The sequence below is a fragment of the Falco peregrinus genome, chromosome 2, assembly GCF_023634155.1.
Source record: "Falco peregrinus isolate bFalPer1 chromosome 2, bFalPer1.pri, whole genome shotgun sequence".
Classification (NCBI taxonomy): domain Eukaryota; kingdom Metazoa; phylum Chordata; class Aves; order Falconiformes; family Falconidae; genus Falco; species Falco peregrinus.
The window spans coordinates 36,494,407-36,506,525 of NC_073722.1; the positions used below are offsets into that span (position 1 = coordinate 36,494,407).

A 12,119-nucleotide genomic window follows, 5' to 3' on the forward strand; every position below is an offset into this window, starting at 1 on the left:
CCCGGCATTCTCTATGTAGGTTTCCCTCAGTGTGGACTTAATCAAAGCTGATCAAGCTGAATTAGGTGCTCGCTACTTTATGGCACGTTACATCATTTTGGTCTGTTGTGGACAGTCTTTCTAGCAGTACTGCACGTCTTCAGAGACATCAAAGTCAGTGAGTTTGCCTCACTCCATTCTTCCAACTAAAAAGTTTCTCTAACCGAGGGAAGAACACAGCGGGCAGATAAGCCTTGTGACACAAAGCCCGTTTATGTTTGCAAAGCTTTGTTTTACGTGACAGTGAGGCATAAAACCATCGTCACTCATGGAAACATCTTACCAAAAAATTAAAAAATAAATCACTAACATGCTTTATGAAACTTATCTACTCATCCATACATATTAAATCTAGGCTTGGGGGAAAAAAAAAAAAAAAAAAAAAGAATATATATAGTAACTTTGTACCATCTCAAAATCCCTCACAAACTTACATCAGCAGATATCTTCATGCTATAATTATATTTCAGCTTAAACCTTGCACTTTACTATCTATGAATTCCAAAATATCAGCAAGCAGTCCTATTTATATAACATATACATACCCTCAAACCACCTTTTTTTTTTTTTTGATAGAGAAGATACAGAAATATCAATGTACTAAAAATTCTTTCATTCATACCAAGCACACTTATCTGGTTGTATCTCAAAAGTCAGGCAGACCGTAACAGGATCAATAAGAAGCCCCTGTTTTGAGCCTAGATGCATTTTCCTGGCTGAAGAAGAAACAGGATTAGAATCTCAGTTTTCTGTCATCTCTAAGTGCATTTTAAGCACGCTACTTCAGGAATGAACCAACCCATGACATTCAATTACCCTTTAACTTCCATTTCAGAAATCCTAATTATCCTTTTACTGCTTGCCCTTCCATTCCAAAGCTATTCCAAAGGCTTCTAGGAATCCTCCAGCGTATCAGCCACTACTCCCAGTTTTGTGCCAGTCCTCAAGTACCTCTCCCAATTGCCATAATCATTCAAAGACAGTTGAGAGTGGCCTCAAAATGGTATCAGTTCCTTCAGGATTTATGGGTATATCCCATCAGAGCTCATGGACATTACTGTGTCCAGATTGCTTAATTATTTTAAGACAGTCCTTTTGTGACCAACTTGCATCTCTTCTCCACTCCCTTTCACGGCAATATGTGACCCGACTCACACCTCCCTCTCAACATTACCTCTCATACACAATATATGAGACAAAATAATGGGCAAGACACTACTGGGTCTGACCAGTGCCTACTAACACCAAAACGACAGCTGGTAGAGACATGGGAGCAAACACAGAGAGTGCCACTCATAGGCGTCATGGATCACACGTGCCAACATGATCAGTAAGTTCTCATGCTTGCTAACACATCTTGTAGCCAGCGCAGTCTTTAGAAGATTAGTTTGATGGGATTATTCATAATCAAACCTGGCAATATAGAAAGAAGTTGCTTTTTCATTCCAGCTTTGCTGCACATTGTTGTCCTTATTACATGAGGTATAATGGCTCATGTTGTTGCCAGTGAGAATGTACTGCTGGCACTTGCTGTGTTTTCTTAATGTGAGAGCTGAAATTTCATTTGCTTATAAAATATCCAGTTTTACGCAAATTCACATTAGATACATGCCTAACCACATGAAAAAAAATATTTGGAGAGGAAGCAAGAATGGACATGTAAGAAAAAGGAAGGTATACTGAGGCTTTTCATAAAACTATTAAATTAACAGCATATAACATCACTTTCACCTGTGAAATGCAAAGGTAAAGATCCCCAGAACTTTCTACCTTTCTCACAGATCTTAGAGAAGTTACATGTACTTTCCAATTTTCGTATTGTATTATTTGAGAGTTAAAAGTTCTGGCTTTAACCACTGTCAAATGCTAATAGACTCAGCTATTCCACATGCACAGAACTGGCTGGAGGGTAAATATCCTTCAGTATTCCTGTCTCTATTAAGTTTAGATTTCACAGTTCGGTTTACTGCAGCTTGCTATGTTCTGAGCAGCGTGGGAGGCTTTACTGGATTCTAAGTAACATGCAAGACATCTAAACACACAAGCAATACTTTCCTCCAGTTGTATAAACAGCTTGCTTTTTTTTTTAACAAATTAATTTCAGTAAACAGAAACAGACCCATCAGGCTTGGACTCTGAGCTGGCCTGTTAAACACTGCAGCCTCTTTATCACCAAAAGGATAGAAAGGGAAACATCAATCTTCAGCCACATTTTAGCTGTTGCTGCCATAAAAAAAACCAAAACCAAAACCAAACCACACAACATAAAACCACTCCAAAGAGATACACAAAGCACCCAGAAAGTACTTGGAAATTATTCCACGTTATTTGTTACTACCAATACATGTCATGCAGAGGAACTGACAGAAGGCATGACAGAGACAGAAGGCCACAAGTTTTATCAAGTATAAAATATTCCTCATCCTGTTTTGAGGAGCTGCACTTTGAATAGGATGCTCTTAAGCCATTGTAGAGAACAATCTGGTGAGGCTTGCAAACAGGAACATTGGCTAGAATATTTTGGACTGCATGACTTCCCATCTTCACTACATTATTCAGTAATTACACAAAATGCTTTGAAATATGGTCAGAGTAATGACCACCAGCTTTCTCACTACCCTACGAAAAGCATAATCTGAGTCTAACCAGTTGCTATGTGGCCAGATGAGGTTAAGGTAACACTAGTAAACAGCAGTATGAAGCAATGCAGCATGGATGTGCGTATGAAGACATTTCTGATTTCCCACAGTGAAATGAGAACTAGAAAGAAACTTTATACTCTCTTAGTTTATTCCAGGATATAATAAAAAGTTCAGCACAAGATTGATCCAAACAATTATTTCCATAAGCCTTATTAAATATTGTGAAGTTCAGCATACTTAAATTAGATTAATTTTTCTTTTAGTGTCTTGCAGCAGGACAACCTAAGCCTAAGATCATAGAATGCCAAGTGAATTCATTGGAATCTGTCTTGCAGTACTGGATTAAAGATGGATTATTAAATTTTAAGGACAATATACATAGCTTAAACTGTGACAAATGCCCTGCATTTATAAAAAGAAAGTAATTAAATACATTCAATGCAATAACCAAAATTTTTTTAAAGGATTCAGATACAAACTGCTGATTAACTGTGTAACTACATAATATATCCCTTTCACACATGAATCTAGTAATTCTAGTCTTTCTTCAAAGTTTACAGAAACAAATTAAGGATTAATGGTAACTCTGCAACAATTTCAGACACAAAAAAATACAGCCGAACAAAACCCAAAGAAATCCCCCTAAGAAATCTTTATCGCATATTCATTTTAGCCTCTTTTAAAAATACAAGGGACAGCAATCACTTTGCATTCAAATATTTCGAGAACATTCAGGCATTCTCTCAGATTCTGCTACTGACAAGGAGGGACAGTTGGAGAAATTCAGTTATGCAGAACAGGTAGTGAAATTTGCTTTTTTTTATTATTTATAAAGAAATCTCATTAGTGTTCAGGACACAGAAGATCCTCACAGCCTTTAGTTAATCACTCATATTTCTTTGAATATGAAAATGCACTTCTTCTGAGGCCCGTGAAAAATTTAACGTGTAAGGAAAATGAGCATAGCTCGGACTTCTGAAAAGGAATACTGCTGGGAGTGACAGTGAAGGGCCACCACTTCACATAGCAACAGCAAGACAAGCAGACAACACTTGGAAACACTGACTCCAGCCCATAGAGGCTAAAAGCAAGACACCACAAAAACCAGGTTGGGCGTCCTTAATGTACAATATGAACATTAAAAATTTCAGTACAAAATGAATCTATCTCTGCCCAGAGAAACCTAAAAAGGATGGGATTTCTTCTGAATGATCATTCAGGCAAGCCAACAAGAATTTGTGCATCTGATCTGTGACTACACAAGTTACCAACAATTAGTCCACAAATTGTAGCTAAAAGGAAACCTATTGTTGAAATCAAGCTATACAAGTACATCAAATGCAAAGATTTAAAATGATGATGCTCGCCACTCAATAGATATCAGCAATTAACTTGAATTCCTTGATTCAAGAATGAAAAGCTAAAAAGTTGGATTCTCTAGTTTACAATGGCTTAGGCGTTTGATACAGGAAATACCACCAAATTTATATTCACTTCTCAGACTAGATGATTGCAATCATTCCCCAAGCCTCACTAAAATCACATTTTAAATACAATTCAAAATGTGAATCAGATTCGATTTTTTTTTTTTTTTGAACAAAACTGGTAGGAACTGCAGAATATTTAATAATGTTGAGAAGAGAAGAATTAATGGTAACTGCTATAGTCAATAATTAGAATAAGTAGCATTTGTCTCTACAATAGAAAACAATACTGTCAGAATTTTCCCTAGCTTTAACAGGATTTTTGTATTCCAGACTGCAGAAAGTGGCACGGGGCAGGTGAAAAGACAAACGCTATTCTGTGGGTTTTGAAATATTTTTCATACTGGTACAGAACTTCTAAGTCTTAAATAGTAATTCTAATGCCAACTCTCAATACTACCCAAAACTCAACGTCACCTTCCACTTTAGGTGACCAGAACTCTTATTTTCAATACATCAGCCTTGAAACCCAATGAACTTGGGCGATAATCAGATGATAATCCTGTTTTAGGTGGTTATTTGGAGTTAAATAGAAAAGTTGGGGTTTGGTGGTTTTTTTTCCCCCTCAACTTAAAAGCTGGGGGTGATTGTGGGCAAAGAAAGGGAATTAGCTAGTGTAACTTGGCGAGAGCACTACCTGTGAGAAGACTTTTGCACGAGACTGAGACAGAAACAAGATACCAAAGACCACTTGGAAATGGAAAAAAATATTCAAGTGTAGCTATGAAAGACATAAATAAATATTAGAGGGATGCAATATAAACATGCTAAGGACACAGGAAAGCTTTTAAGTCAGCCTTAAAATAGAAGTTAACTGTTAAATTTCTCTAGGGATTTTTTTTACAGCGCACACATTTTAGTGTCTTAAAAAGGAAAGAAGCATCAATCTGAAAAGATCTTGCTGAAGTGCTTTAAATATCACACTTAAAGGAAAAAAACCCCAAGAAGATTATAAGAAAAAAAAAATTGAAAAACTATTTCTCAAACATCAATGATCTAAGCATTTACGTAATTCCACCCCTCCCCCTCCAAGAAGATGTATTTTGCAAAACCTGAGACAAATTTCCAAAGATCCAAGGAAAGAGTTCTTTTGGATTAAAAAGACCAAATTTTGGTTATCTGCTACCTTTGCATACTTCCCAGAAAACCAAAAATTTAGAAGCGGGACTTAAAATTCCTTTGTGCTAAGACTTTCAAATAAAACATTTCCATGAAGTTATATCAGAGAAATACAGAAATTACTGTAGCAGCTTTTCCAACTAAAATAACATTTGATCCAAATTACAGGATTCACCACTCAGTTTGGGTTGTATTTGAAGGTTCGTTTTGTGAATTATCTCTACTGATGGCAATACAACTATTCTATTTGTTCTTTAAAACAAATCCTAGATCACTTTTTCATGAAACAGCAGACAAGGCCCTTTGCAAATGGTATATACTAAATTGAATTTTTGATCTTCTGTCTCTAAGTCTGTAATAGTATCCCCCACAAATATGGAAAAGAAGATAGTTAAAATCTCCACAAAGCAAAAGCCCTTCATAACACTCAGAAACTCACCAAACTAGATCTTGCCTGCTATAGATCACCTGAATTACATACTCTAACTTTATTTCATTAAGAATACCCTTTTCTGGCATAAAAATTACATAGTTTTCCAATGAGTTTCACTGACAGCAACCTTATGAGCTACAAACTGTTTCATATTTCACACACGCTTCTGAAGAGAAGACGTATTTGCAGACGTGAAGTGCAGTCTGAGACTAGCCTGCATGATATTTAACACACAGCAGCCGAGAGACGGGTTTGTTTCTGACAGTAAATCAGAAAACATTGTCAGACTTCTGTGTCTTGGAAGTTCAAGATACAGACTTGCTTCAAGGTGTAACCATTACAAGTATAGAACCCAGCTTTGCCACCTTAATCAGTGTACTACCAAGTACACAAATTTAGCACAAAAACATTTTTGATCTTTACATTTAGATGAGTGATATAGTCAATTAACTAAGGGAGTACTTGTGTTATGAGTGTTTAACATGAGGAAGATTAGGACATGAAACAAGTCAGTTCACTCAGGACACTACCAAAACATCCACCATACACTGAATGCCATAGGAACCTATTTGAATTAGAACATGAAAATGATGCAAATACCCAAGGATTCAAGCTTCCCAAATGAGATGCTTAGGTGGAAGTCACTTCAGGATTTGTGCGGGGGAAAGAGGGGGCTGAGAAAGGCTGGTGCAGCACTGACTTGTTCCTAATATGTCACTTCTGACAACACATTGCTGACATTGCTTCTGGGGACATGCATGGAAATGTCATTGACTGTGTGGACAGTAGTGGGTGAGAAACAAGTTGCCAGAAGAGCAGCTTACAAACACACGAAGGGAGGATAAACATGTCAGCTTCCTTTTGTATTTAGTAATTGTCCTCTGCAGCTTTGCTGATAGAGAAGGATGCTTGATGAGCATATTTATTATGACAACAATGTGATGCTGTACATTAAAACTCAAACATCATGGAAGCTATAAATAACTTCAGGTAACCTGGCAAAATAGAAGGGAAACAAAGTATACAGAACATACAACTTATTAAAAAAAGTTATTTCTTTTGACTCAATTCTATACAAACAATATAAATATATAAAAAATAAAAGATAAACAGTGTTTTCTCACAATAATGCAACATGGCAATTAAGTAAGAAACAAAAGATATTTTTTTTCCCACTAAAAAATTATTTTCTTGGTTAATTCCTCCACTGTGAATTATTTTAAAAAATCTGACAAAGCAAACTTGTATATACAGTCCATTCTTTGAAAAGGACAGTGCCACATCTGACAGAGTGAGAAATGTTAGTTGCCATGATATTCTTCCCCCTCCACCTCCTGAGAACTTCTGTCAAGCTCTCAAGTTCTGTTCAGTTCCCTGAAGAATTTCAAACTAATTCACATTGTAAAGGTTAAGAAGCGAGTAGATATCTTAACCTGAAACATCCTATAACAAAGGAAATTGTATCCAAGAGACATAGAGACAAGTAGTTTTGTCACGCTCCTGTACCTTTCCCCCACACACTAGTTGCATAACACTCAATTAAAAGAGGGAAAAATGCCATGTAAATAGACAGACGAAATCACCCCTCCCTTCAGAGCTCAGAATGACCTTAAAGGACTACAGTGAGAAGCTTAGAGAGGCGTAGATTGCCTTTCCTGTTACAGACAGAAAGCTTTACTCTTCGTATAAGGGAGCCAAAAATTACAGAACATGAAAAGCAAGTTATGTTTGCTGAGAATTGCATGACTATTTTTAGCCCAGTAGTTATTTTTCAGAATAATCTTTATCCTATTTCTCTTTAGGCAATTACTACCATTAAGGAACAATACCATTATCTAACCTGCCCAAATTCTGCAAGTGCTTTTCATCATTGTTCATTCTGTTTTTATGTAATTCTACACTGCTGTCCTGGTTTCAGCTGGGATAGTTAATTTTCTTCTTAATAGCTGGTGCAGTGCTGTGTTTTGGATTTGGTGTGAGAACAATGTTGACAGCACACTGATGTTTATAGTTGCTGCTACGTAATGTTTATATGAAGTCAAGGACTTTTCAGGTTCAGCCAAGGAGAGGGCTGGAGGGGGATAGGAAACGGAGGGGACACTGCCAGAACAGCTGACCCCAACTAGCCAAAGGGATATTCCATACCATACGATGTCATGCTGAGTATATATAACTTGGGTGAAGACATTTGGCATTATAGTATTTCTCTTCCCAAATAACCATTACACGTGACGGAGCCCTGCTGTCCTGGGGATGGCTGAGCACCTGCCTGCCCATGGGAAGTGGTGAATGAATTCCTTGTTTTGCTTTGCTTGCACATGCGGCTTTTGCTTTACCTATTAAACTGTCTATCTCAACCCACGAGTTTTCTCACTTTTACTCTTCTGATCCTCTCCCCCACCCGAGTGTGGATGGAGTAAGCAAGTGGCTGTGTGGGGCTTGGTTGCTGACTAGGGTTAAACAACTGCGTATATCAGCTGTATTATTAGCACCTGATAAGCTGTAGCTATTGGATTGCTTTCACTTTTTATGTAACAAAACCAAAAGAAACATTTCGGGAACAGAGGTCCAAACGTTTAGCCAAAATTTTTATGCCACTTGTCACCCTGCCCCCTAGCCCCAAGGGCTGCAGCGATTACCAAATAAGAACCTGAAAAAACTACGTGAAATGTTATTTACTGGTACCTAACAAATCACTATCCAGAAATACCATGAAAATAATTCTGCAATTAAGGGACCTTCTGTAGTCTTAACATGTTACTAATAACATGAGAGGTCACTTTAAAAGACAGATAGAGCAAATGATTTAACAAAAGTGATAAATTTTTCATTTCCTATTTAATGGAACAGTCCCTTTTTGTCAGCATAGAGTCTATGTTTGACCTTCCAGGAAAACAGGTTATTTAGAGATATACAAAGATAAAAGCTTAGAATCAAGTAGTTCAAGAAAAAATTTACATACTTAGGATGTCGGATGTCTGGCAGGGATCGTTCCAGTGCTATATTGTTGCTAACAAATATGTTGAAGCCATTTTCCCTATAAGCAGAATCATCATGGTCTTCCTCTGTAAGAGGGTATGGCTTTCCATGTTCACCTTTCCCTACAATGAAACAAAACAATTATTTACCTCAAACTGACAGCACAAAATAGACTACAAAGAGAAAAATAAGTTAGACTGAACTTCAATTAGGACACCGCATCTGGACCATCTCTAAGGAATTTCTTGCGATGTCTTTAGTGACACTCACGTTACTCCCAATACAAAAATACAAAGGAGGTACAAATAATAGGACTCAGAAGTCCCTCTGAATTCACCCAATTCATCTAGCTTTCCTTCTTTCCAGAGACACAATCAACTTAAAGCTATTTTATACATAAAAGTTTGAATTGTAAATTAAGCTAAGATCTTTCTGCATCACAATCAAGCTTTCACAGCAAAATTATGAACAAACGGATCAGTTCCAGCAATATTCCTTATGATTGATACAAGGAAACCGATTACTCGGTGAACTCTACATTTTAGCAGTCAGAACACCCGCACACCCTTACAAAAACAACTTTAACATTTGAAGTTTAGTGTCCAATTTTCCAGAAAAAATGGTAAGGAAACCAAATGTTTTGCTCTGGGCTCTTTGAACACCCTTGCACTCCAACAGACCAGCCAGATGTATTCAGTACTTCTAATGTCTCAGCACTGCTGATTTGGTTTCAGAAACCAGTTGATTTGGTTCCCTAAAGAAATCATCTGCTTGTTCACTGGCAAAGCACAGGCTTTCTACTCCAGCTTTTTATTCCCAAGTTAGTTCTCCTCATCAGTCACTTGGCTTGTTTAGTACCTACCTCAGGCAACTATACCTCTCTCTCTTCCAGTCAGAGAGCAGAGAACAAACAAAAACACTTCAAAGAAAATCAGAAAATAAAAGCCTTTGCTTCTTCTCAACTATTTTTATTCTTCTCATTCTCACAGAAGATGAACTCCAGGAGTTTCTAAGCCGTTCATAGCTACTCAGGTTCTCAAGAAGACACACTTTCCTCTACATCTAATCAATCAGCTTATAACCTCTGGCCCTCTCCCTCTGAGCCCACTCACAAGAAAATACTTCCTTTTACCTGAGCTCTTTTAGAGAAATTAATCAATTTCTCAGCTGGATTTTATAAGTGACCAAGGACACCTGATCTTCAGCTAATCAGGAGCAGCTGCAGGAGGGGATGAAGAAGAAAGCAACTGCGAGCTGAGAGAGTCACTTAGTGGTATCCTTAAAGCCCATGAGCCTCTTGCAATGCTCTGTTTCATATTGCATACACACACAAAACATTAAAAACATAGAATATGCAATTAAAAATGCTGTAGTTACTTGATTATAGAATTCTATGCTGATAAAATAATAATTCTTTTATTTCAAACTTTGTGCATATAGCTACAGTTTCATTTAAATACTTTGTGAAATAAGCAGTGTTACTTATTAAGGGAAAAAGCTTGTATTATGAAACACTCTTTGTTTATGCTGTTTCATTACTAACAGGTATCTTTTATTTTCAAACACCCCCAAATGCACATAGTACACTAACATAATACAAAATCTGGGACTAAGTTTCTATGTGAGTCTTTACAATTTCATACTAAATATCGGGAGGAACTATAGTATTAAGGAGCAGCTGATGAGTCAGAGCACTACTCAAAATTCAGTAGTACAATTATATCAAATCTGTTTCATAATACAGTAACAATAAGCTAATGTTGCTCAACCCCCAAGACAGAATTTGTAGTCCCTCTCTTTCAGCACGTGTTCTAAATACACCCAAGGTAACTATTTTGATTTGCTTTTAAGAAAAGATTTACCCAGGTAGTTTCTAATAGAACGGACATTCCAGAATAAACTACCTATAAGGTCGTAAGACATATAATTGCTAACCAATGTTCTTACAATATAATTTTCTGTATATTCCAGCTAGTCACCATGTATGAAGAAAGGTGGATTCCTTGCTTTACTTTTGTTCAAAGAGTCCATTTGTCTATTCAGGAGATGACTATTTTTTATAATACTACAGTTTCTTCATAGTGAAATTGAAGACAAGTACTTTTAAAGTAGCCTTCCAACTCTTCCTCACTAAGTAGGCAGCAATAAGTGCATAAGCCAAAAGATTAAATATCACAGTTGTTATCTAGGGCAACTCAGGAAGGGACTGAACTTTTTTCATACGGTGCTGCAGAAGTATTTGACCAATTGCAGTCTATAAATTGCTATTGCACTTATATCGTAAGTTGGCCCATGAGGTGCACTAGAAGTTGTGAAGCACGAGTCTTCTAACACTATATCAAAATATACACAAAGAGCATTAACAGAGGCCTCTGAGCTTTTATGAATCCCATGAATGTATCCCCTACCTTCTTTGCTTGCTCTTTCACCCTGAAGCTCCTCCTGATTACCTAGGGATCAGGTGGTGATCTACCAGATCCAGCTGAAAGCAGTTGGCTAATTTCTCTAAAAAGAGCTCAGGTAAAAAGAGACCATTTCTTATGAGTGACCACGGGAGAAGAGAAATAGAGAGCTCAAATGTTAAGTATTAGGGAAAAAAAAATAGTACAACTTTTGGATAATCAGTAGGCCTGAAGGGTTCTGTTTATACAGAAAATTGCTATCTGTGAGTCTCCTCAGCATTACAAATTATCATAAGCACATTAAAACTCTTTCCGGTCACTGATTTGTTTTCCTAGATGACTGACACTAATTGCACTGCACACTGGTTTGGAGCAGGACTATCCAAAAGTTTACCTAAAATGCCAGCGTGACAAGGGGAAACTTCACAATGGAAGAGCAGCAAAATTCTGGTGAAAAGAAGCATGAAGGAATTTAACATCCCGTTACTGGCTACAGAAGGGTACTTTAAACTCATTGATAGACAGATATAAGCTCTTCTATACAGTTTGTTCTAGTGAAGGCAGCATAGCAATTCAGAAAGTGAATCCGGGATATAAATTACTGTAAAGAACCAAGAGAGTAAAAAAAGTCTGACTGAATTTTTGGCCTGTTTGGGTTTAGAAGTAGGCTGACCCAAATGTGATGCATAAAACCAACCCAGCACTAAGACTTGATAGTAACTCACTCTGAGGCTGATTTACAACCGCTACATAAATAACCCCATAAATTAAAGGACAATCCAAAGTTTTAGTTCACCAAGAAAGGAGGAGGAGAAGCCAAACATCCTGTGTCAAAATGCTCCATTGCATGGGAACCCTAACAGCACTGTTTAATTCATGCAGAACTGTCTAACCTTGTGACTACAGGTTTATTACACTGATTTTTAACTCAGTACTCAATATATGCAACATTTCAAAAATATGCTGGTGGAGGTTTTTTTCTTAAAATACTATGATCGTTTTGGAATTGACATCTCTACAG

The 12,119-nt window shown here is 37.1% G+C and overlaps 1 protein-coding gene across 1 annotated transcript in view; it reads right to left on the reverse strand.

Annotated features, from left to right (window-relative positions):
* GALNTL6 (polypeptide N-acetylgalactosaminyltransferase like 6) overlaps nucleotides 1–12,119 on the reverse strand; it is a 484,972-nt gene that overhangs the window by 280,032 nt on the left and 192,821 nt on the right. Inside the window, exon 3 of the mRNA XM_055798003.1 lies at nucleotides 8,680–8,818. Coding sequence (XP_055653978.1) covers nucleotides 8,680–8,818 — 139 coding nt within the window. The remainder of the gene's footprint in view (nucleotides 1–8,679; nucleotides 8,819–12,119) is intronic.